At 37.2% G+C, this 26,934-nt stretch overlaps 1 protein-coding gene across 4 annotated transcripts in view; it reads right to left on the reverse strand.

The window, feature by feature from the left end:
* ITGB8 (integrin subunit beta 8) overlaps positions 1-26,934 on the reverse strand; it is an 85,802-nt gene that overhangs the window by 28,410 nt on the left and 30,458 nt on the right. For 2 of the 4 annotated variants that reach the window (XM_036327952.1, XM_036327953.1), the window contains 4 exons: positions 18,998-19,156; positions 11,363-11,609; positions 6,784-6,949; positions 6,053-6,211 (listed from right to left, as the gene is read on the reverse strand). In XM_036327952.1, coding sequence (XP_036183845.1) covers positions 6,053-6,211; positions 6,784-6,949; positions 11,363-11,609; positions 18,998-19,156 — 731 coding nt within the window. Of the gene's footprint in view, positions 1-6,052; positions 6,212-6,783; positions 6,950-11,362; positions 11,610-18,997; positions 19,170-26,934 lie in introns of all 4 variants that reach the window. The other 2 variants (XM_036327950.1, XM_036327949.1) reach the window with 1 other exon arrangement.

A 26,934-nucleotide genomic window follows, 5' to 3' on the forward strand; every position in this document is an offset into this window, starting at 1 on the left:
ACGTAGAAGATAGCCTTGTGCTTAAAATACTATCACTAACATGAGTAACTTCTATGATCTGAATATTTGTGTCTCCCTCCCGAAATTCATGTCTTGAAATCCTAACCCTCAAGGCGATGGTATTAGGAGGAGGGCCTTTGGGATATGATTATGTCATGAAGGTGGAGTCCTCATGAATGGATTAGTTCCCTTATAAAAGAGGGCCAGTAGGAAAAGCTCCCTTGCCCTTTTCACCATGTGAGGTTACAGCTGGAAGTGTCGCCTATGAAACAGATAGTAGGCTCTCACGAGACTCTGAATCTGCCAGTGCCTTGTTCCTGGACTACCCACTCCCCAGAACTGTAACATTTAGGTTGTTAGTAAGCCCCCCAGTTTATGGGTTTTTGTTACAGCAGTCCAAATGGACTAAGATAATAACCAGAAAAAATATGCTTTTTTTGGTATATAATTTATAATTGCTGTGGTAGAAGCAAATCAAATTTTTATGAACTGCATTTAAATGTGATATGAAGCCAATTCATGAAGTTGAAAAAGTATTAGCACATGGATTTCCATAAGAAAAATTTTGCCCAGAGCAATTCGTAAAATATAAATTGAAAGTAATGGAAAAATAATTTCCAAAAAATATAAATATAATATAATAATAATAAATATAAATATAATAATAAAAAATGTAAATATAATAATTTCCAAAAAATATAAATTCTACCAGGTAAATTCTTACTCCTTGTTCCTAATAATATATACACTCTTAAAATAAATGCATGACAGTTTGCATAATGCTAGTAAATTAAAGAGAACAAGTAAAGGAAAGGCAAGTCTAGCTGTATTGGGTGTATTTCTAAATGGGAGCAACTACTTTTCAAATATTTTTGCTTTGACAAAAAAAATAATAACAATTTGCCAAGCATTCCCCTTCTTAATTTTTAAAACCATTCATATTTTAAGGAAAATTAAATCCATATGTTTTTAAACTAGCTTACACTAAACTCACAGTCCAAGATATAAGCAGCTTTTGAAGCCTTCTTAATCTCTTTCCCCTTCCAAAAATAGGAAGTTACGTTGACCAAAAGTACACAAAATTTAAGTCTAGAAAGTTCTAGTTTGGTCAAAAGCTCATTAAAAAAAAAGGTCAGCTGGACTTTTAAGCTTAAAAGAACGCATTTATTTTGAACCCTAAAAATAAATCTATTTTAAAAGAAAATTCCAAGTACCTTGATGCAGGTTTGTTAAAATTACAAATGTTTAACAGATGTTTAAATAAACCACTGTTGACAGGAGAGTTGTGGATTAATGGCCATCGTTGAAACCCCTTCCCCTTTCCTCCATGAAGCACATTATCTTTTAAGTATTTTATCTTTTATGTCTAGTATTTCACTAGCAGGAACACTCCCTCTCAGCCAGCTGTTGTGGTGACGTCACTGCTCCTCTTCTACTCCCCCTTTGTCTAACCCATCACACATTGTTTCTCTAAACTCTGAAAATAATTAATAGTGACAACAGGCATTCCTGGAAGAAGGGAAAGCAGTGTGCCAAGACAGCTGCAATGTAATTAAAGGCAAAAGGATTCTTTCACATTTTTCTTCTTCACCAACACCTTCACTGTGACTTGTGGGAAATGACTAAAATGTCAGAGGGAAGAGGGGGTAAGAAAGATGTGTTGAAAGCAATTTTGGTTAAAGAGATAACTGTGACCTGATGTATGGGAGAATTTCTTAAATGTATTTTTATTGATTTCAGAGAGGAAAGGAGAGGGAGAGAGAGACAGAAACATCAATGATGAGAGTCCTCCTCCTGCCCACCCCCTACTAGGGATCGAGCCCACAACCCAGACATGTGCCCCGACAGGAAATTGAACCATGACCTCCTGATTCATAGATTGATGCTCAGACACTGAGCCATGCTGGCCAGGCTATGGGAGGATTTTAATATGTGCATGTGTAGTGGCAAAAAAAGAAAAAGAAAAAAAAAAGAACTGTTTAAGATTCTCTTCATAAAAGTGAGAATCATAAAAAAATTTTGTAAAATAATATAGGATTTGTAGTATTGAATATCATGATATCCCCCCCTCCCCCAAACCCCAATGCCTTCGTTAAAGTTCTCAATAATCTGGACTATTTTTTACAGTTTACCTTTTTGGAGGAAAGAGACAAATAACATGAAAGCAATCTTGCAACAGAGATTTATTTGGAGATGAAGACTTTACATTATGTGTCTTCAGCCTATTTTCTATGTACATGTCTACACAGTAAAATTCATAGACCAGGGTTGACACTATTGACATTCATGAGCCAGGTGTTGTGTTTGGTTGGAGGTCTGTCCTGTGTGGTGGAGGAGATTTAGCAACATCTGTGGCCTCTATTTACTAGATGCTAATTCCGCCCACCTCTCCCAGTTGTAACAGGCAAAATGTCTCTGGACATTGAGATGTCCTCTGGTGGACAAAATTGCTCCAGTTGAGAACAATACCATGAGCAGGATCTCTGAAAACAGACAATTTGGAACCTCAACTCCTGCTTCTGCAGTCACTAGCTATGTAACACTGGCTAGCTGTCTTAACCTCTCTGTGATTCAGTTTCCTTATGTATAAAAGAGGTATAAATACTCGTATCTACTTCTCAGAGTTATGATGGAAATTAAACGTATTACCATATGTAAAGGCTTTTACTTACCATTCTCTAATTATTAAGCTTGCATTAGCGGTCAGTAGCAGCTCATGTCCTGATGTCACACTGCTTGGCATTTACCATAGGCAATACTGATTAGGGCTGGGCTGTCTGACCACACGCAAGTTCCTGATCCTTTTATTGTTTCCATTTTCCTATTTATAAAATGGAGGTGATAGCAATATCTGAACCTCACTGAGTTGTTGGGTGGTGGTGTGTAAATGTAAGGGACAAACACCACACAACGACTGCCTAATAAAAAACAGCCTTCACTCAAAAACTTAATGAAACACATTTTGATGCCATTACTAAAGGCTAGATATTGGGCTCTTAGGTATGCTTTGTTTGACTTGTCTGATTTATGTACCCGTGGTAACTGGCCCCTGAAGCGTTTGAGTTTGTGGCTCCTGCCTGACCCAGTATCAATTGTAATCATGATGTTCTAGTTACTGAAGTGAGGGACATGGACTAATAATTTTTGTATGCTTGTCAATCAATGAGAGGGGTAATAAAATGGTTTGTGCTTAAATGTGAACTGAAACATAATTTAATTGGAACACTGCAATTCATAAATATTTTCGTCAAATTTTGTTTTCATTGTGTCACAGGCAAACCATTATTTTTTTCTCATTACCAGAGCCATTATAAAAGCAATGCTAGTGTAAGCCTGGCCCATTTGATTCTGTGTGCAACTTTTGCTTTCAATTTAAAAGAAAAAGTAAACTAAATATTGTTTGCAGAGATCATTTCCTGGTTACTTACTGCTAGTATGAGAAGCATTCAAAATTAGGTCTCTTCTGAAGTTACTGAAGTCATTATTGTTCTCACAACATTTACAATTTAAAGCAGATCAGAGAGCAATCAGCTGATAACAGGCATGTTGTTAGTTTTAAAAGTTGTAACAATATTTAAAAAAGCCTACTGCACATGGACTTACTAGTAAAACTCTTTTGGGGCATTCTACCTGGGGGACAGTTCCTTTACTTTCCTGATTGTTCATGTTCATAATGCCCAAAAGTGCTAACACTGTAAACTGATCTTATCTCTCTAATTAATTTAAAAAGTTACATTTTTATGCAATGTTAAGTAGAGATAAATAAAATAGGAATCATGAAGTAAGGTGAACATTTTTATTATATACTTTAGTTTGGCCATATTAGAAATACTGTTCTTCTTATTATTCTGAGACTAAATAGATTATACAAATTCCTGTTGTCATAAAAGCCTTAATACTTTGTAAAATTCCACCAGAGTTATAATTTATTTCCACAAGGTTATATGGCATGGCATATGTCTTAAAATTATGAGAGCATTTCTTTGCCTTAAGGAATCCTTCCTAGATGAGCAACAGCACCCTCTAAAATGCAATTATGGAGAGATGACTTCAGTAACTTGGCAAGACTTCAAAAGAATAATGCATGGCAATTTGAGAATAATGTGATCATTGTTTTTATTTTTAAGAAAAGCTTCTCCTTGTTTCACAATAGAATAATTCCTCTTGTCTTTTCTACTCCCAAGAAAATAAATTGAAATTCCATCTCAGATTAAAAGAGGTAAACTAGAAGAAAGGAAAGTTAAAAAATGACTAAATTGAAATGGATGGGTCAACCAAAGTGAAATGTGGCTGAGTAGAAGAGAATTACCAAAGGGAAAGACAGCTGAAATAACTCCAAACCCTACATTTTAAAAGTCAAATTCTAGTTAACTTTTAAAATCTTTAAAATTTGAGGCTGCCGCCCTGACTGGTTTGGCTCAGTGGATAGACCGTTGGCCTACGGACTCAAAGGTCCCAGGTTCGATTCCAGTCAAGGGCAAGTACCTTGGTTGGGGGCACATCCCCAATAGGGAGTGTGCAGGAAGCAGCTGATGGATGTTTCTCTCTCATCCATGTTTCTAACTCTCTATCCCTCTCCCTTCTTGTCTATAAAAAATCAATAAAATATATATTTAAAAAAAATAAAATAAAATAAAAGTTGAGGCTGCCTTCAAGAGACTAAACCAACCAAGGGTTGAACTTATTTTATGCCGTAGTACAATTGCTCCTCTAGACTTTCAATAAGTCTGGTAGGGTGTTCCACATTAACTAAATTTAAACAACTTAAATTTTACTCATGGGAACCACACACTTTCCAGCATAATTTATATGCTTTAAATATTGCAGTTTCCAAACTGAGCAGGAGGTGTCTTGGAGTACTGCAGTACACTCACCAGAGTGCCTCGCAATGTCTTACATTTTTAAGGGAAACACAGTGATACTTGGCATCTCTCAGGTACCTGGATGTAGTTCACAGTTTTGAGACTATCTTTGGCTTGGTTCCTTTAGAAGACACTGTGTCTTTGCAAAGCTGGGCAGAATGAAAATCAGTGTGAAACAGGAAATGAGGGCAGCCATGTCCAATCTGATTCCAAGGCTTGGAAGTTCCCGTTAGTAACTGATTTACTAAGAATGACACAAATATATGTATATGAGTTTCCTAATGTGTATTATATTTTAACTGACTGCTCAGTTTTTAGGACATAAATAGTTAAGGTTTTTGGACTTGACTACTTAAAAAACAGAATGGTCAGGTTTTTGTTTGGTTTGGTTTTGGCTTAATGGCACCAGGGTAAAAATTACTGAGACACTAGAGTACAAAGATGTGAGAAAGTTTGGAAGTTTCTGTTCTAATATTTGTATGAATGTATAAATATGTGTCAGTGTCAGAAATAAATGATGCTTTATGCAGTTGATTTTCTACATGTAGCATAAATAATGCTGGGAAAGATATGATACTAGGAGAGTATATGTAAATATGTGACTCAGAGCTAAAACACCCTCAGGAAGCAATCCAGATATTTGCTGATTAAAAAGATAAGTCCCTAAATATAGATAAACTTCATAGGGAAGGAGTGAGATACAGAATATTGAAAGTTGGCCTTATTTTACTCCCCCTTCCCCCCTGGCCCCCAGCTCTACCTGTTATATTGTGAGGCTTCCTCAGGCCAAAGATACTTTTCTTACCAATCCTTCATATGTTTTTAGATACTAACCCCGAAGAACTAGTTTATTTATATAAAGCAAAGGTATACATGTAAACATATATATATTTTAGGGTCCTTCAATTACATGAAAAGTAAGCTCTTCTATCACTTTTGTTTTCATAAATATAGTGCTTTGTAGCACATCAGAAAGTCAGCTGCTAGATGTTGTCAAAGTATTTTAGCTTTATATTTCATTGACCAGCATTTATAGATTTCATTGTTCCAGAACTTCTCTCTCATGGCTTATCCTGACTATGTGTGATGCTCCTTGAGGTAATTTCTTGGTACAGAAATAGCTGAATTGCCCACTTAAACTTATGCTTCAACCAATAGTCATAACTACTAAGAGGCTACAGCTACATTACCATGCTTGTTGATCTGACATAGACGTTGTTTTTCAGATGGCAGTTTCCATCATTTGGCACCACTATGCCTGCCAATTTGCTATCAAGAGCAAGATGAGATGTCTGATCAGTCATCACCAGCAGCAATCTTTTAGCTTCTTTTCGCCATCCAATATGACTCTTAAAAGAAACATGTAATTAGACCTTGTACAATAACATAGATTTGTACTGTGGTCTTTCTCTCAAGTAAACAATAAGTTCACATGCACAGACATCAAGTCAGGCTGGAAGGATGTTCATAAATACAATGCTGTCTCATAAATAGAATTAATTTTTATTTCCATATTCTCTATTTTATTACAGCCACTTGACCACAATAGCTCTTGGCTAGAGATTTCTGTGATCGCCAGTGAAGACAAGCCAGGTATAAGAAGTGCAGATCACCCAACGTGATGTGAGTAGGACAGCTGGCGCTTCCTGCGGGTGAGTGGAAAGTGCAACCCTTTTGGAAAGGATTTTCCAAGTACATAAGTTAGTCTTTCCCTTTTATCTTTTCCTATTTATAACCCACTCCAAATTTAGCTCCTCAGTCCTAAACATAGACCAAAATGAGTAACATTGCTGATGAATAAGAGATATAGGTATTCTTCTATGCTATGTTTTCAGTCCATAAATCAAAAAGAAAATGAAAATCCTAAATTCTTGGGGAGTTTTGCATTTGCACAAACACTCAACAGTGTGAAACTTCTTACCTCACAGACAGCTGCCTGAAGCATAGCATCAAAACCTCCTTCAGGTGTATCGATATTTCCAGAGATCTTCTGTCTATGTACCGCTTTTTCAAACTCAGTGATGTTCTCTGTCAAAGATAGTACATGGATGTATCCATGGGGAGGCATACAGTCTAAATTGTAGTCACTGTGTGGGTAAAGAAGAAATGAAAATTCTATTTTGTTATGCTTCCTTCAAAGATCCAAAATATTACTCACTGTAAAATTATGTGGTTGGTGTGAGAAGGTAATAGTTGTTGTTTTTTGTTTGTTTTGCCAAGAAAATTTTATTAGATAAAATCTGTACTTTATAAAGTCAAAGGACAGTTCAATATTGGTCAGTATTTCTTTGCAAGTAGGAAATAGGAATATAATAACTTGGTGTTAAAAAAATAAAGAATATTAAACATTTCTTATATAATACTAGTGGGCCAGTGCACAAATTCATGCACATTGAAAGGAAATTAATTAGAAGAAATATTTTAATATCATGATTTGCCCTTTCTTGTAATAGAAGTTCAACCAAATTCATGATTGACACTGTCAGATTGAAATACACACGTGCAATTGGCACCAGCAAGCGCTTTATATGTATTGTGCATGCGTGAGTCAACTTAGCCTTTTGTTTATATATATATATATATATATATCTATCTCCTATCTAATAATAGAGAAACATGGTAATTAACCGTAACTTTGCTACCCTTCCCATTGGCTAATCAGTGAGATATGCAAATTAACTGCCAACCAAGATGGCGGCTGGCAGCCAGGCAGCTGAAGCGAACAGGAGGCTTGCTTGCTCCAGTGATGGAGGAAGCCAAGGTTCCACGCCTGCCGCTGCCAGCCTCTGAGCTGCAACTCTAAGAAACAATGTTGCAATTATAGAAGCTAAACCATCCCCAGAAACCTGCTTTCAGCCGTCAGACCCTGAGCGAGCAGGACCACAACAGTGTTACAATTATAGAAGCCAAACAAACCCAGATCCCTGCTTTCAGTAGCCAAGGTCTCAGAGCTGGAGCTGAGCCTCAGAGCTAAAGCCAGCTCTCAGTTCCAGTGACAGCCATAGAAGGTCACTAAATCCCAGAATAAAAAAAAAAAAAGAAAAAGAAAAAATGGAGAGGTTGGGAGCTTAGGTCACCACCAGCCTGAAAACGGCCCTCAGCCCCTCACCCAGATTGGCCAGGCACCCCAGTGGGGACCCCCACCCTAAAGGGGGTGTGACCAGCTGCAAACAGCCATCATTCCCTCATCCAGGCTGGCCAGGCACCCCAGTGGGGACCCCCAACTTGAAGGGGGTGTGACCAGCTGCAAACAGCCATCATCCCCTCATCCAGGCTGGCCAGGCACCCCAGTGGGGACCCCCACCCTGAAGGGGGTGTGACCAGCTGCAAACAGCCATCATCCTCTCATCCAGGCTGGCCAGGCACCCAAGCGGGACCCCCACCCTGATCCGGGACACCCTTCAGGGCAAACCAGCCAGCCCCCACCTGTGCACCAGGCCTCTATCCTATATAGTAAAAGGGTAATATGCCTCCCAGCACCGGGATCAGCAGAGCCACGAGGCCTCCCAGCACCAGGATCAGCAGAGCCGCGAGGTCTCCCAGCACTGGGATCAGCAGAGCAGCGAGGCCTCCTAGCACCGGGATCAGCGGAGCAGCGAGGCCTCCTAGCACCAGGATCAGCGGAGCAGTGAGGCCTCACTGCTCCGGTGTTAAGCGGAGCCACGAGGCCTCCCAGCACTGGGATCAGCAGAGCCACAAGGCCTCCTGCCCCTTGGAGCAGCATGACAGGGGAAGGCACCCCAACCCCCTGATCGGCCCTGCTCTGTGTGTGACAGGGGGGAGCTCCCCAACCCCCTGATCGCCCTGCAGCTCTGTGTGTGAGCGGGGGGAGCTCCCCAACCCCCTGATCGGCCCTGCTCTATGCGTGACAGGGTATGGAGCCCCAACCCCCCTGATGGGCCCTGCTCTGTGAGTGACAGGGGGCAGCGCCCCAACCCCATGATTGGCCCTGCTCTGTGCGTGACAGGGGGTGGCACCGCAACCTCCCCATCGACGCTGCCTTGAGTGTGACAGGGGGCGGCGCCCCAACCCCCCAATCGGCCCTACCCTGAGCGTGACTGGGGGTGGCATCGCAACCTCCCGATCCGCCCTGCTCTGTGCATGACAGGGGGTGGCGCCCCAACTCCCCAATCGGCTCTGCTCTGAGCCCGACCAGGGGCTGCACCTAGGGATTGGGCCTGCCCTCTGCCACCAGGGAGCAGGCCGAGGCCAGCAGGTCGTTATCTCCCAAGGGGTCCCAGACTGCGAGAGGGCACAGGCTGGGCTGAGGGAGCCCCCCTCCCACCCCCGAGTGCACAAATTTTTGTGCACCGGGCTTCTAGTATATATATAATAAACTTGCTTAATTAGATCTGCTTTCTGATGTAGCTAAACTTTTTCCAGCCCATTGAAGCACCCCAACTTCATCGACTCCATTTACAGGTAATTATCAGCAACACAGCAGTAAATATCAACACAAAGCAGATTATTATTGTAGATCATGCAGGGAGAGCAAAGGGTACAATATTTAACTGCAGTATTGTTTGACTATTTGTGCACAGTGAGAAAGCCTGAAATCATTTTCAAGGTCCACCAGTTCTGCCGTTTCTCTGTAAATGGCCAGTGTACGTCACAGCAGCTCCTGTGTTGAGTGTCTGCCCCCTGGTGGTCAGTGAACATCATAGCAACCGGTCGGACGGTTGGACACTTAGTATATTAGCCTTTTATATATAGAGACTAGAGGCCCAGTGCATGAAATTCGTGCAAGGGGGGGGGGGAATCCCTCAGCCCGGCCTGTGCCCTTGGGGGATGTCCAACTGCTGGTCCCCTGGTGGTCAGTGCACATCATAGCAACTGGTTGTTCTGCATATTAGGGTTTTATTATATACTAGAGGCCTGTTGCACGAAAAGATTCATGCAATATGCCTTCCCTTCCCCTGGCTGCCGGCACCGGTATCCTCCGGCACCCGGGACTCAGGCCTTTGCTCCGGCCGGAGCTGCCTTCAAGCCTTCGCTGCTCCGGCCGGAGCCACCTTCAGTCTTTGCTCTGCTGCTTCGCGCCTACGTATGCAAATTAACTGCCATCTTTGTTGGTGGTTAATTTGCATATCTTGCTGATTAGCCAATGGGAGGCGTAGCGAAGGTACGGTCAATTACCATGTTTGTCCATTATTAGATAGGATGATAGGACACTTAAGGGACTTTATTATGCTAATATGCAGTGTTAGTTTTGAAGAGGAGATAAAAATTTGTAGTGATTTCCTATCACATTTGACCATGGAACAACTGAAAAACACTTTTTAGGAAATGTTTTTTAGGATTTTAGTGAAAATACTATACTATTATTAGGTTATTTAAAAATATTGTCCTATTTGTTAAATTGATGCTTGGTGTGCAATTATTGACTAACATTCAAAGTTCATTAAAATTGTTTTGAGCCCTAGCTGGTTTGGTTCAGTGGATAGAGCATTGGCCTGCAGACTGAAGGGTCCCGGGTTCGATTTTGGTCAAGGGCAATGCCTGAGTTGTGGCCTCGATCCCCAGTAGCGGGTGTGCAGGAGGCCAGCCGATCAATGATTCCTTCTCATCATTGATGTTTCTCTCTCTCTCTCTTCTTTCCTCTCTAAAATCAATAAAAATATTTTTAAAAAATTGTTTTGAGAATTTCATGGTGTTCCAAAAAGTGGGCGTCATTTCTCAGGTGCATTCCTGCAGGGAGAAATCTCAGGAACCCCCCTGCAGTGTTTCAGTCCTGGCTGCACTATGGCAGTGCTGTTTTGGTAATAAATGTGTGTACTTACTATAAAGTGGCCTGGGCTATTTATGGAAGTAGGAAATAAGATGTTAAAATGAAATGTTTTATTAAGGAGGCACTAAACATTTATATTTCTCTCTGAAAACTCAACAGGCTAATTAGACTACTGTAAGTAACTTGTATTCTTAAGGTCGGTTTTGTTTTATAGTGGGGCATATGCTATTTAGAATTGGACTTTCAAAAGAAAAAGGGCTCTTTCTAGAATGCAAATTCTCATTTTATGACCTACCCTCCACGTGTTAGCTGAATTTGCTTAGTAGTCACATCATAAGTAACAGCGTAATCCATAGTCACAATACAGTAAGGGGAAATAGACACAGTACTGATAACATAAGTAGTATAAATTCAACAAACCTTAATTCAACAAATTTGAAGCAATCAAAAAGGAGAAATACAGAATATTCAAAGAGGTATTTACATACATGGAAGCCTGATTATTGGACGTTTGTCCAAAATTACTCATATTATTTGTGTTTTATGTGTGACAAAAAGTGAATGATATTTGAAAAAAATAAAAAATAAAAAGCCCAAGCAACAGATAATCTCAGAAGTTTTCAGATAGGAATATACTTCCCCTCCAAATATTTTCACTTCTCTAATAAAACAAAAATATAAAATTTAGTAATTTCTTTATATAAAAACAGTGAGATTTAATACGAAGAAAATTTCATTCAGCATTATGATAGCCACCTCAAACACTAGATACCTGCATTGATTGTGAATCCTTTCTGGGTGTATGCTAATGTATGGTGAAACTGTTTTATCAACATATGAACCAAATCCAAGACGAAAGTCATGAGAGAAAAATGCCATTTTTCTGGATAAATCATTTCCAATGGAATTTAGCTTTTCAATATTATTGTGCATTGATGCCGAGACATCAACCAGATAATAAAGATCCACAGGATATTTCTTCAGAGGATGAATTTTCAGCATAAAATTAGCTTCAGCTCCTAGTTCAAAGAAAGACAAATATCATGTATTTATTTTAAATATCTCAGGATAAACTGTCAATAAGTCGCATTTTAGATATAGAACAATAATAACCAATTTGTGTGTAATTTATGAAATCAGGAATATTCTGGAATAATTTTAAGGCAGTTTGAAAACCACACAAATGTGTGAGTTTCCAACTTTTACAATGCATTTCTCACAATTTTATAGGGCAGATAGAGATAATACCATCAAATGGACCAGCTCAATATAATTGCAGTAGGGAATGTATTTATTACCATCTGAACCTATAGTTCTAGTATCTAGAAAAGCACAGCACAAGACAACAAGCAGCATTCCATCTCAAGAGAGAGTAGGTGGCTATGTTCATGTAAAGGTTGCTTTCAGGTACAAATTCATTCTTTCGGATTAAGGCATATTTATATATGAGATGTGAAACTCCGTTACTGAGCAGTATATTAAGCAATTCAAAACAATTAGTACATCATCAAAATTACTTGATATGATTCTTCTCAGCAGTTAGTTGTGAGAAGGAATGAGAAAGTGGTCTAAAGAACAGTAGCCAGCAGTGCCACAGTGAGGACCATGCTGGGTTCTTTCTCAATAAACATGTGCAGAGGGGTCATGGAGGCAAGGGAGCTGGGTGAGAAGAGGGTGACCACAAGGAGAGCCGTGGGAGTCTCCCAGGGACAGCCCTGCAGAGTTGGTAGCTCTGTATTCTTTTTTAAGTAAATGGTGAAAACATCAATTTAAATACTTTGTGAATTTTACTTTTTTAAATAATAAAGCAAATGCTTTGTAAGTCATTAATTATTTGTCCATGGAGAATATTTTGAATGGAAATATTTTTTAAAAACACCAATTTGTATGCATAATTGGTAGTCTGATCTATCCATTAAAGGTATCCCCTAATCTAGCCAGTCATACCGGTATTTGTAGTCTTAATGTGCTTAACAGTAGCAGTATTTTCTCTTAAATTATTTCACAAATCAGAAGTTTTCCAGCCAGATTAAGGAATGCATTCAAAGTAATGTTTTTTTTCTGATACCTAATAATTATGGGAGAAAAGGACTATTCACTCATTCCCAATTTGCCAACATATGGATGAAACCCCTTTACTGTAACACTCCTAATTTTTTGGCCCATGAGTTTGGGGGAGAAATTTGGCATGTGTCATCCAGCCCAGCCAACTCTCTGTCCTAACATTTAGGAGCTGGGCTGCCTTACATTTAAGAGCTGGGCTCAGCTTTCAGGTACCTGGTGTAAAAGCCTGACCATGTAGAAGTATCTGCAATTTGGGTAGAGCATTTTAATTCGGGAGAATGATAGAATTTGGCAGATAGGGCTGGATCGGTGAAAAACAGAAATGGAGTAGAACTGGGGAGTGTGGTTCATGAGGAGGACTTTGAACTTTAATGTGTGGGTCAGTATTGAAACATTTTCATTTTTATATTTTTACAAATTGCGTAGTTGCTTTTTAATCATTGACTTGGAGATACGGCTGAAGGCCTTAGGCACTGGCCACATGTTATTTTCATCTTGGTGGATCATTGCAGTTTATGGTGGCTCTGTCTAAAGATGAATGGCTGTCTGTTTTTTATAGTCATTGCAAAATAAACCAGTTAAGTGTATTGTGCAGGTGGTTATATTGTTGGTTATCTCAGCCAACAGGCAGAGTCTGTGAAGCATCAGCAAAACACAGTCCTTGGAGGCCTATTCAGGGAGCTCGAAGCAAATGCTAGTCACATAAGGGCCCTCAGCATATGCCAGTTGCTCATAGCCCAGCAAACAAATCATGGTCTCACTAGATGTTAGTAATTATTATTATTACTATTACTAGAGCAGCTTTAGGGTAAGAACTGTCTATCCATCTCTGAAGCCTCTAGGTTTTGTACATGCATAGCCACTTATAAATGTTCTTTAACTGGACAATATTTGAAGCACGTTTATATATAGCCTTTTAAAAAGCCCACATATTTATCACAGTAAGAGGCTAATATCTATGATTTCTTTCCCACAGTTTAGGGGTGTCTTCGTTTCTCTCTTTAAGAGGAAAAAGGATAGCCCCAAAATGTTTATGCTACTACCATGTATATTATTATCTCCAGGAAAGCTTCATTCTCATATCTTTTGAGATTCTAAAGGCTCAGATCCTTTAATAGAATGAGAAAGAGGACTTGGAGGAAAGTTGAGACCTACTTAGAGTTACTGCCAGTATTGGTTTGAATAGCCCAAAGAATTAATTAAAAGTTCTTAGCATGATTTTGAATTACTCAAATAATGGAGTGAGCATCTCTGAAGTACTGGCTACAACAAATATGACTGGGCATTAAGAAAAGATAATTTTAAAATGATCTTCATAAGGTGAAATTGAAAAACCATAACAGAATATACAAGAGTGTAGCAGGAAGAAAGAGCAGCCAATTACTATTAATTATACTTGGGCAGGGGAAGGAGAAGGCCCAAGAATGAGACTGGTTTAAAACAGGAAAGCACAGACTCCAGCACAATTCTGAATTTTTGTGGTGGGTAAAATGGGGTATATGTGCAGGTGTGTGTGGGGGGAAATGCATAATTTCTGCATTTTTATGTGTGTGTTTTTAAATTATTGAATTTAGGAAGAATACCTGAGAAATCTTACATTTTAAATTAAGCTGCACTAATAGAGAACTTTTTTGTTTACAATATTAAAATGAATCAAGTTTGAAATATTTTTAAAATGAGTGAAGTATAGATTATACTAATTCTTATCATATATTCTAGAGGCCCAGTGCACGAAATTCATGCACTCGGGGCAAGGGTGGGGTGGGGAGGGTGTCCCTCAGCCCGGCCTGCACCCTCTCGCTGCCCGCGAGCCCTTGGGGGATGTCCCCACAGGGAGCGGGCTTAAGCTGTCAGTCGACCATCCTTAATGCTACCACGGAGGCAAGAGAGGCTCCTGCCACCACCACTGCGCTCGCTAGCCATGAGCCTGGCTTCTGGTTGAGCTGTGTTCCCCCTATGGGAGTGCACTGACCACCAGGGAGCAGCTTCTGCATTGAGCGTCTGCCCCCTGGTGGTCAGTGCATATCATAGCAACTGGTTGTTCTGCCATTTGGTCGATTTGCATATTAGCCTTTTTTATATAGGATTGTATTACTCTAAACCAAAATTAGAGAATTTTCTTCTCTTTCCTATTTTCCTAAAGATTTCATTTCAGTGTTCTTAGGAAACATCAACTAGGATCAGTGACCTATTTCTGTTATTACTTTTCCATAGGATTGATAGGTAAAAGTAAGAAAAAAAAGTATAGTTTAAGAAGTGAAAAATAAAATAAAATGTCATTTTAAAAGCTCATTTTAAATATTTATTATATATTATACATATTTTTATATAGTCCTAACATTCTTTTAAACATTTAGTAAGTATGTGGTGTTATAGAAATATTTATAAATTTATTTTTTAAATTCTTAATAGATGTTATATTGAATGTCATGAATTTTTTATCAGTAAGCAATAAAATGATTATCAATAAAATGATTACCAAGCCAAATAAATCACAACAATATTAGGGAATAGATACAGTTTACACTTATGTATGCATTGTATCAAACCCTCAACTTTTTTTTTTTTTAAATTAATTCTCACCCAAGGATATTTCCCATTGATTTTTAGAGAGAGTGGAAGGGAGTGGGAGAGACAGAGAGAGAAGCATTGATGTTGAGAGAGACATATCAATTGGTTGCTTCCCACACACACCCAAACCAGAGCCGGGGTTTGATCCTGCAACAAAGGTACATGCCCTTGACCAGATTTGAACCTGCGACCCTTCCTGGGCTGATGCTCTATCCACTGAGCCAAACCAGTTAGGGCAAACACTCAACTCTTATATGTATAATGGTGGAATGGACTTCGACATTATGAAGAGTGATGTTTCTATATGTCTGGAGTTGGTACAATATAGCTCTATATATTCTGCCCCAAAGCTGGGATGTCTTTGATGTCACAATGCATTGTTTAAATCAGCGGTTCTCAACCTATGGGTCGCGACCCCTTTGGGGGTCGAACGACCCTTTCACAGGGGTCGCCTAAGACCATCGGAAAACACATAATTACATATTGTTTTTGTGATTAATCACTATGCTTTAATTATGTTCAATTTGTAACAATGAAAATACATCCTGTATATCATATTTACATTACAATTCATAACAGTAGCAAAATTACAGTTATGAAGTAGCAATGAAAATAATTTTATGGTTGGGGGTCACCACAACATGAGGAACTGTATTAAAGGGTCGCAGCATTAGGAAGGTTGAGAACCACTGGTTTAGATGAACTTAATAAACCTAATTTAATGACTCTTTGCTATATTTGCAGATTATAAAATACTAGAGGCCCGATGCATGAAATTCGTGTAAGAGTAGGCCTTCCTTCCCCCTTCCCCCGGCTGCTGGCGCCGGCTTCCCTCTGGCACCCGGGACATGGGCTTCCCTCACAGCCTTGGCTTCATCCAAAAGGTCGTCCAGAAGGACGTCCGGTCTAATTAGCATATTATGCTTTTATTATTATAGATAGTTATGTCATAGCTATGTTGGAAAGATGACTTACACACATGAGACAGTTTTATTAATTTTCAAACATAAATTCAAATAGTAGAGGGAATGTGAATAAAATCAAGCCCATAATAACTGACATAGACATCAAAACATTTCTCTTTTCACTCTTCTACTACCAATGATCACATGCATACTGCCTTCACTTATCATCTCATGCTGACATCTCCCATGTCTCTATCTTCAGTCTGTATCTTTCCCCTGAACTTCAGCCTCATATAGATAAGTCACTACCTCAACCCAAGTAGTCCCAATTTGAACTCATTACCACCCCCTCTACAGAGGGCAACCCTCCCCTTCTCACCTAGATGCTTGAACCTGAGCCCACGTGTGACCACACTCATCATCAATCACAAACCTCTGAGGATGCTACCTCCCCATTATCTCCCAAGTCTGTCAATCTTTCTCCTGCCTCAATACCATTATGCCATTATTATCATTATTATTACTATCATTGTGGAAATAGCAGTGAAACTATTTTTCAACTTTTGAACTGTTAATTAATTTAAAGTCTTGGAGGATTCAATCACCATTATATATAAACAAGGGACCAAGCTAAAGTCATTGATGTGTATAAATTTAAATGTAACAAACCAGTAGAAAAAAATGCACCTTGTAATTTCAAATCTTCAAATATTTTTAAAAAAGACAGTTTTAAAGGACATAGTCATATTAATTAGAGGTAAATTATATATACACTTCATGTGTACTTTTATATCTTCATTAGGTTTTTTAGGGTTTCCTTGTTTCTTGAGTCAATTTTTAATCACACATTTTCTACAAAATTATATTATCAAGATTTATACATTTTACCATGGATTTTTGTGTTTAACATTTTCTTAAAGTCTTTTTTCCCATTATTTGATTCTCTAGTTATAGTCTATATAGTAAGGTTATTTACTTTTTTGTTCTTTTTCTTAATTAGATTTGCCAACAATTTATCTATTTGATTAGGTTTTATAAAGAATTTGCTCTTGGATTTATACGTTCATTTTCCATTTTTATTTCTATTTTACATTTCATTAATTTTGTTTTATTCTTAAATTATGAATTCCTTCATCTTGTTTTCCTTATGGTGATTTTGTTTTTGTTGTTCCTATACCTTTACTTGGATACTTAGTTATTTTTTTCATTCTTCTTTAATAAAAAAAGCATTTAAAATTTTGAATTTTCCTGAGAACAGTTTCAATCACACACCATATATCTTGATGGTTTTTGTTGTTGTTATTATTATTAAATAGTCTATGACTACAGTTGTTATTTATACTTGGTGATAGAATTTAATTAGAAGTTTTTATGAGTTTCTCTGTTATTTAATATTTGTTCATCCTCTCATAGTGATTTCAAATTTTATTGTACAGTACTCAGAGATATTGGCCTATAAAAAGTTTCACTTTTTGGAAATCAGTTTTCTTGTATAAATTTGATTTACTTCTGAAATTATGTCATGACCTTTGAAAATATTATTTTATTTATCAAGTGTTATGGACTAAATTGTGCCCCTTACCATTTATATGTTGAAGTCCTAACTCACCAATGAGATGGTGTTTGGAGATGGGCCCTTTGGGAGATAATTAGGTTTAGATCAGGTAGTGAGGGTGGGGCTCTTATGAGGGGGTTAGTGTTCTTATAAGAAGTGACACAAGGGAGCTCTTTCACTCTATCTTTCTCTCTCTGTTACTCTCTCATCCTCTCCAGGAACTGAACCAGCTAGCACATTAATCTTGGATTTCCTAGCCTTTCAAACTATGAGAAAATAAATTCCTGTTGTCTAAGCCACTTTGTATATGGCAGCAACAGAAGGTGGCAAGCATCACAATCTTACTTTCATTTTTGTGTGTATCCTTTTCCAACTGTTGCTCATACTTTGTGCTGTATAATTGTTTTATATGGTGACAAGCACAGTTTTAATTGGAAGCTTGGAATATGCTTATGGCCAAAAGAGAAATGGACTTTGTTTCTCTGGTAATCCAAGAGTGTGGAAGAAATAGTTCAGTTTTGGAATAGGGAGCTTGTGTGTCAATAATGGTTATTTAAAAATTTAATGACAGGACAAGATCACCCAGAATAAAATAATGAAGGCTTGCATATTAGTTAAAACTAAACATTTAATTGAGTGATGCACACCTGTGTACCTGAATTTATCTCGCCATAAGAGGTTGTACACTGGGATTCTCTAGCACTGGCAGAAAAGGAATAATTTCTAGTGGCCTATTACTTATGCCAAACTGTGGAACAATGCGATGGAAGGGCAAGTACAGAGGAAATATAGGAGGTAGAATATGTACTAGTGTCAGGGGCCATCACAAAGCTGTTCAAGTTAATTATGACAATTATGAATTGTAGTTTTGTGTCTAAAAGTTTATGTCTAAAAGTCACAAAGGCTCTAAGGACAGCTTAATTCACATCTCTTACTAATAAATTATTCAACCAATAAATTCAATAAATACTTATAGAATGCTTACTATATGCCAGCATTGGAGAAACAGAGTGGAATAAAATATGTTCTCTTTCTTCCAGGGCTGGCAGTAGAGCAAGAATACAATTACGCTACAGCATGATCAAGTCTGGAAACACATAATTATAAAATAGTGCCGTCAAGTTTGCTGGAGTGTCTGAGGCCACACAGCTAGCTAGCTATAGGCACAATAAAGGCTAGAATTCTGATTTCCTGATTCTGAGCCCACTGTTATTTTCACTACAACAATACTGCCTGCCACAAATTATTAAATATGATCAAGTAAAAATTTCAAATTAATAATCATCATCGATTTATTTGAAAATCATCAAACCTGGTCGCAGCTGGACCAATACTTCTCCTGGTGTCACCTGGGTATTAATTTCATTTTCAGTTGGTATTACATTCACAGACGGGTATTCTATTGAATCAATCAAACATCCTTTGCTTATTAAATTGGAAACAGTATCACAACGTTCACTCCTTGATCCACCTGAAATGAAATCCTGTTTAAAAGAAGGAAAATCACTGACATTTTTAGTGCATATCATCTCAATTAAAACCAAAGAAAACCACATAACAAATTTTGCAAAGAAGCCATCTTCTAATATTGCACCACTTATGCAACTATCCCAAAGAGCCACTTGTTTCCAATAAGAGTACTGGCAAATTTGTTTTAAGTAAGCTTTAATTCCTAAATCTTATTTAAAAAGAAGAAAATGAATATTAAAGAGGAGATTTAAACCAAGTACTTTTGTTAACTGATCACTGTAAAATTATACCAACTTAATATTTTACTTTGGAGAGACTGCTCCAGAAGAAAATTTATCCAAAATAGACCATTCAGCGGTTCCAGATTTAAGCCTTAGTTCTCAAAGAACTCAGCTGGTATGTTTATTACGTATTGTTATGTTTGGAATACGAGAGCGAATCCTCAGAAGTCACATGCTTAAATAAGTACAGAAAATTCATAAGAGAATGAATTGGAAATCTTCATTTCTTAGCCTGTGAAATCTGCCAACTTCTTATACACACAACAGTAATTCAATAATCAAGTACGATTGATGCTCATAGTGAGGCAGGGAGATAAGATGGCAGCTCAGATTCTCCTTATTTTGCAACTGAATCTAAAATGTTCATTATCATTCAGCATTGGCTAGTTGATGTTTATCCAAGAGCCATCCAATAAACTTGGAATTAATGGAACAACCTTGAAATTTAATTTATCTTAACTGTGAAGAAAATGGTATTTTTATTCTTCATGTAATCATTCAGGTTTTTTTCCTAAGAACAAGATATGTCTTGAAAAGTACAGAAATATGTTTATATATAAACATATGTTTATATATAAACATTATATATAACGTCCTGAATTATATGTGATATTTGCTTACACATTAGCTAGATACTTATTTGCTCAGTGATCTTCCTGGCAATTTCGTGTTTTTTTTTTTTAAAAAAATATCTTTTTATTGATTTCAGAGAGGAAGGGAGAGGGAGAGAGAGAAACATCAATGATGAGAGAGAATCATTGATAGGCTGCCTCCTGCACGCATCACACTGGGGTTCAAGCCTCAACCTAGGCATGTGCCCTTGACCTTAATTGAATCAGGGACCCTTCAGTCCTCAGGCCAACATGCTATCCAGTGTGCCAAACTGGCTAGGGCCTTCCTGGCTATTTCCATCTGGCATTCAGTTATTCCTCCTTTAGTTCAGCTGATTCAGAGAACTGGATTATTATCAATTAATCATTCAATCAAAGAATACTTACTCAGAGACAGAAGTATTTTAGGTGCTGAGGATAGAGAATAGAACAAGGTAGACATAGTTCCTGTCATCAAAGAGTCAATAAACCATCGGTGAATTCAGCCATGAAGCAAGGAAATGTAATAATCATGGCCATTAAACTTAGGGGAAGCACAGATTGTCCTAGGGTTATGGAGATTATTAAGTTTAATATTAGTTGATTATGAGATCACTCACTAATTATGGACAGGGACATCCGTGGCAGTGGAGAGTAATTAGATGGGATGGTGGTAGGCAATATAAAAGCATTCATACAAGGATTTTAATTTAATTCCCATCTCAATTTAGAACAAGGGTTGGAAAACTAGTAAGGAACAATGGGACAAATAAAACCCATGGCTTTTTTTCTATGGCTTTAATGCTAAAAATGTTTTTTATAACGATTTTAAAATGCTATAGTACAATAAAAAGGAGAATATGCAACAGAAAAAGTATGTAGCTCACAAAATGTAAAAAATTTTACTATGTGACCCTTTACAGTACTGATCATTAGAGGGTAGAGCACACTCTGTAATATAAATATAATGAAAAGACAATAGAGAATATTTCCAATCAATTTTTTCAGATGTCATTTGGTAAATCACTTCATGGAAATAGAAAAAATGTAATTTGCTTTTCTATTGACCATACACCTAGATTTTAGACGGAAATTAAAAATATTCAAAGCCTTAATTTTGTGTATTCAAATTTACCCTATCTACTGATAAAACTTAGAGGTACTAAGAATGTGAGATTTGGTTTATAAACAACTTGGAGTTCCTCAGAGAAAGTGGCATATACTTCTATTGTATGTGTAACTTTTTGTCAGAAAGCCTCTGGCTAGGTGGGGGTGGGGAATCCCACCTGTGCCAGAGCTTAGGGAATATGTGCTCATTCATGCCTCACATGAAAGGACACAGACCAAGAGCCACATGTGTTTTACAGATGTAAAAATCCCAAGCCTTCAAATCAGGAAAGGGATAAAGTATAAATAACTGATTTTTTTTTTCAGCCAGGGGTTTTGCTATTTGTATATACAAAATGGAAAAGAAGTGAGTGTGGTTGATTCACTGCAAGTATAGATCATGCTATGCCATTTGACCTTTAAATGCCAAATAAGTTTGCTGATATAGACCAAATAGTCTCAATTATTCTGCAATGTCTAAATTAGCCTGGTTGTTTTTACTCCAATGTAAAAATAATGTTGTGCACTTGAAATGAATATAATATATGTCAGCTATCATTTAAAAATTTTTTAAAAGATGTGAAAAGGAGATGGGCTCTTGTTTGCATTTTTAAATAGCATGGTCAGATGAAAACTGTGAAGGATCAGAGAGTGAACTACAGGAATTTCTGGAGGAAAATACACGAAGAGGAAGCATAGTGTGTAAATGCCCATGCAGAAAGAACTATGTCTGGCTTAGGCAAGGCCAATTCAGAGGCCAGAAATAATAATAATAGGAATAAAGTAGCTAACTTCTATTGAAAACACACACACACACAACTAAGTCATAAAAACATTGCCAATTTGACAATTAGGGTTGAAAAGGGAAGAACAGACCATGGCATCAAAATGAAGAATGGAATGCTGCCCTTATCCACTGTGGCCTACTTTCCACTTTGTATAAAAGAAAAGAATTTGAAGCCACACCCGTTTAATTTTTGTGTTTTGTGGCGTTTTAATTTCTTCTAATTCTTATGTTTTACTTTTTCTACAAGAAGCACTCAAGCAAACTCAGACTTCAGCTGTCTGCATCTAAAACCTATTTGGTGATGATGTTTTGTTTAGTTATACACTTGAACCCTGCATGGTTTTGTTAACCGATGTTACCCCAATTAACTCAACAACAGCAAAACTAGAATCAAATTTGAGTTTTTAAATTTGGCATCAAATTCTATAGTATAAATTTAGTTATTTTGGGGTTATTAATTGAATTGATATTACAGTCCTGGAAATTTTTTTTTTCAGTCCTGGAAAAATTATGTCATATAAAAATCTCCTCTAAAGTGTTTCAGTATTCTTTTTCTTTCTAAAAGATATTACTTTATATTTTCAATAAATAAATAAATAATAAAACCTATTTGGAATGAAAAGGCCATGTTGAAGTTACCCTGGCTGGCTTTTCTTCAGTTATTACTTTCACCCATTTAATGGAATAATCTGGGGAGATACATAAGAAAAGTGTTTTATTCTCCTCATTTCTGAGTCCTGAGTTTCAGATTTGGCAATCTGCACAAAAATGAAAGAATTCTCTCATCTTCTTTTTGATAGTGAATGCCGTTTATATCATATTTTAATATAATTATGCTCCACGGCTGCCCTCTAAACTTCTGGTTATGCAATCACAACCAGTATGTGACATATCAGGCAGGAGAGGAAGAGAGACTGGTCAAGTCCTTCACATATGTTAAAAATGAACATGCGGCAAACTAGGTAATATTGATAAGGTTCTGTTTATCTTCAATATTTTTCTATTGCTTTTCTATAGCATGGAGGGAAAGAGAAGGTAATATATATATATATAATGGCAGATTTACATGCTACACAAGAATGTAAGCAAATTGAGTATATATCCTGTGTAAATTTTCTAGAAATCTTTTATTTTTTGTTATTAAAAAGAAAGAGATGGGTGGGGGACGGGAAGAAAAAAGAGAACAGGGAGAGAGAGAATACACAGAGAGGGGGTTTTTTTGTTTGTTTTTCTTTACTGATTGCTTTGTTTATAGTACAGTTGTCATTCTTAGTTCTAGTTATTTCACTATATATAACTAGTGAAATAACTAGGCATATATATATATATATATATATATATATATATATATATGTATATCTACTATATGGTCATAGGTTTAATTTTATTCAGGTCTTAAGAGTCTCTTAGCTAAAGTGTTTACAACAAACTGATAATTAATTTAGCTTCAGGGCATGAATACTGAAGAAAAATAGATACCAATTAAGTTTCTTTAAACTTTTTAAATTTTATTTTTCAATCACAGTTCACATTCAGTGTTATATTAGTTTCAGGTGTATAACATACTGATTAGACATTTATAAAACTTGTGAAGTGATCATCCTAATAAGTCTGATACCATACATAGTTATTATAATATTAGTGACTATATTCTAAGCCAGTGATGGCGAACCTATGACACACGTGTCAGAGGTGACACGCGAACTCATTTTTTTGGTTGATTTTTCTTTGTTAAATGGCATTTAAATATATAAAGTAAATATCAAAAATAAAAGTCTTTGTTTTACTATGGTTGCAAATATCAAAAAATTTCTATATGTGACACGGAACCAGAGTTAAGTTAGGGTTTTTCAAAATGCTGACACACCGAGCTCAAAAGGTTCGCCATCACTGTTCTAAGCTGTACTTTACATCCATAACTGTTTTGTAACTGCCAATTTGTACTTCCTAATCCCTTCACCTTCTTCACCCAGCCCCTCAAACCCACTCCATCAGTTTGTTTCTGTATCTATTAGTTTGTTTCTGCTTTGTTTGTTTATTCTGCTTTTTAGGTTCCAAATATAAGTGAATTCATATGGTAATTGTCCTTCACTGTGACTCATTTCACCCAAGACAATTTCATCCTTTTTATGGCTGAGTAACATTCTATTGTATATTCAGGGTGTCCCAAAAATGTATACACACTTTGAATAATTATAAAGGCAGTGTTTCTTAAAATACATTTCATTTTCAAAATGTAATTGAGTCAGCTAATAAAGTATATATACATTTTTTGGGACACCCTGTAGGTACCATTTCTTTTTTATCCATTTGTTTTTTGACTGGCCCATTTAATCCATTTACATTTAAGGTAATTATTGATAGGTATGTACTTGTTACCATTTTATTAATAGTTTTCTGATTGTTTTTGTAGTTCTCTTATTTTCTTAGTTTCTTGCTCTCTTCCCTTGTATGTTGATAACTTTTTGCAGTGTTTGTTTGGATTGCTTTCTCTTTATTTCTTGTATATCTCTTGTAAATTTCTGGTTTGTGGTTTCAATGTGCTTCATATATACCAAGCTATGATTATAGCAGTCTATTTTAAGTTAACAGTAGCTTAAGTTCAAACACATTCTAAAATCACTACCATTTTTACTCACCCCCTCCATGTTTATGTTTTTTTTTTTTTTTCAATCTATTCTACCTTCTTTTGTGTGTTTGTGAGTATCCCTTAATTTACTATTGTAATTACATACGATCTTCCTACTTTTGCCTTTTAACCTTTGTACTGGCTTAGTGTTGGTTGAACTACTGCTTTTATTATGTGTTTGCCTTTGTCAGTGAAAGTTTTCTTTGCAATATTTTCTTATTCATATATTTTTAAATTTTTTTGTTCTTCATTTTGAAGAAGTCCCTTTAACATTTCTTGTAATACATTTCTTGGTTTGATGGTAATGCATTCCTCCAGCTTTTCTTTTACTTTGACCAGCTTTGAAAATCATATAAGCCAGGCTTAAGAACAGATAAAACCACATCTTCCTTCTCTGTCCCTCTACCCTGCTGATTGAGGAATAATAGACATCAGTTGCATGCATACCTAAGTGGTGGGCGATCTTTCAAAACCAACCACGGCATTCTTTCTCTTGGTGATGTCAGGTCAGCCTGTAGGAGTGGACAGCTCCTTCTGTTAATGATGTGGCTAGTGGCCAAGTTCTAACCCTGGTTGCTTCACCTAGAGTTGTGTTCTTAACACAGGCTATTCTGATTTTCCCAAGCCTGAATGAATTGCTCCAGAGTTTCACCGAAGTTCCTATAATAACAACTCCCATTTCTTAAGCAATGTCTGTTTGCCAAATGCTTCCCACACACTGTTTCACTTAATCTTCACAACAGTGTGTCATCAGTGCAGTTATTATTTCCATTTTAAAGCTAGGGAAAACTGAGGTTCAGAGGACATGTTAATATGGTACTATGGTTAGAAATTGATGGAACTGGGATTGGTATCCAAGGTGATCTCATTTCAGAGCCTGCTTTTTCAACCTCTAAATTACCGTAGACTACCCTTCAGTACATAGAATATTTTGGGACATGAACAGCCAATTCATTTCTAAATATTTTCTGAGATCCCTTTATGGGGATTTGATCAAGAGCATAAACAGGTTTTGTCTTCTCTGCCCTGGCAGCCACCCACCTCTTCCCTTGGCTTACCTCCTTCCATTTGACCTGTCATTCCTCTGAATACGCAAAATCCCTCCTGCCCTGGCAGGACTGACATTGCAACTCACATAACTGTGACTCTCCAGATTTTTTGTGCCAGCAGAGGTGTGAGATGGAGAGGAACCCTTTGGAACTAGACCTTCTATATGGCTGGCATGGTGCATTTAGCTGACAACTGGGTTTCCAAACCATCTTTTGCAAGTTCTTCTAAACTACATACACTAAAGTTCTTAGCAACTGATGTCAAGTTGGCCCAAACTCCATGACTCTAAGGATCTTCCTTATTGATACAGTAAAAATGTAAAATGGAGTATTGGGTTAGGGTCAGGAAACATTAAGCTATGACGCATTCTTGACAGAGAAACTCTAGTTTGGAGTGACATCTGATTTTGTCACTGGTAAAACCCAGGCCACATTCAGAAGCCTTGAGGCTGTCAGTAGGAGGGGCACTTACTTTCAGACATGGCTACTGTTCCATGAACCCCTCCCCTACCACTTTCTTGCCTTGCCTCATGAAAGAAAATAACATCCACTATCTTTTGCTACTTTTCACCTTTCTTTTTTCCTCCTTGGGGATGCATAAGAGCAAGCAGTAATAGGAGAGGGTGGAAAGATGATGGTAGGTGCAGTATTTGAGCTAAATGAGAGGACGTAAAGCTAGAGGTTTCTCTTCATCCCAAGCAAAAGACCATTAAAGATCTATCTGTTCCAATTCTCAGGGGCTACATAAATAAATACAAAATTACCTACGCAGTCTCACCCCAAATTAGCAGATGGCTTCTTCATTACAACTTATATAATAGGTGGTTCTAATTAGAGATTACCAACAACAACACCCACAAAACTACTTTAGAGAAGGAATACGTTATAATTATTTTACTAAGAAGTTATTGGGATATGTTTCTCTTGTTAGGATGTAAAACAAATTTTTAACAATAAACATTTCTTAATTATTTTCTATACCACAGAATTTAAATGTACACATTATCACATGTCAAAAGAAAAGCACCCCATTTTCCATAAGTTACTAAAGAATTGATATACAATGTTATGATAGGGTAAATCACTTATCTCCAAGTATTGCAAATAAAACAAATTAAACCGACCAATAAATTAGCTTGCTTTTCTGTAATAAGCAAGTACAAGACAACGATCCAACTTGGATATATAACCGAATGCCCCAAGCTGCAACAAGAATTTCACACAAAGCCTTCTGACCTAAGCAAAAGTTACTAGCTGTGTTTGCCAATTTTCTCTATAGAACAGATGGAAAACATAAAATGGTTTGCACTTCATTTCAAAATTACCATAATTTTCC

This window comes from Myotis myotis, unplaced genomic scaffold (genome assembly GCF_014108235.1).
Source record: "Myotis myotis isolate mMyoMyo1 unplaced genomic scaffold, mMyoMyo1.p scaffold_m19_p_11, whole genome shotgun sequence".
Classification (NCBI taxonomy): domain Eukaryota; kingdom Metazoa; phylum Chordata; class Mammalia; order Chiroptera; family Vespertilionidae; genus Myotis; species Myotis myotis.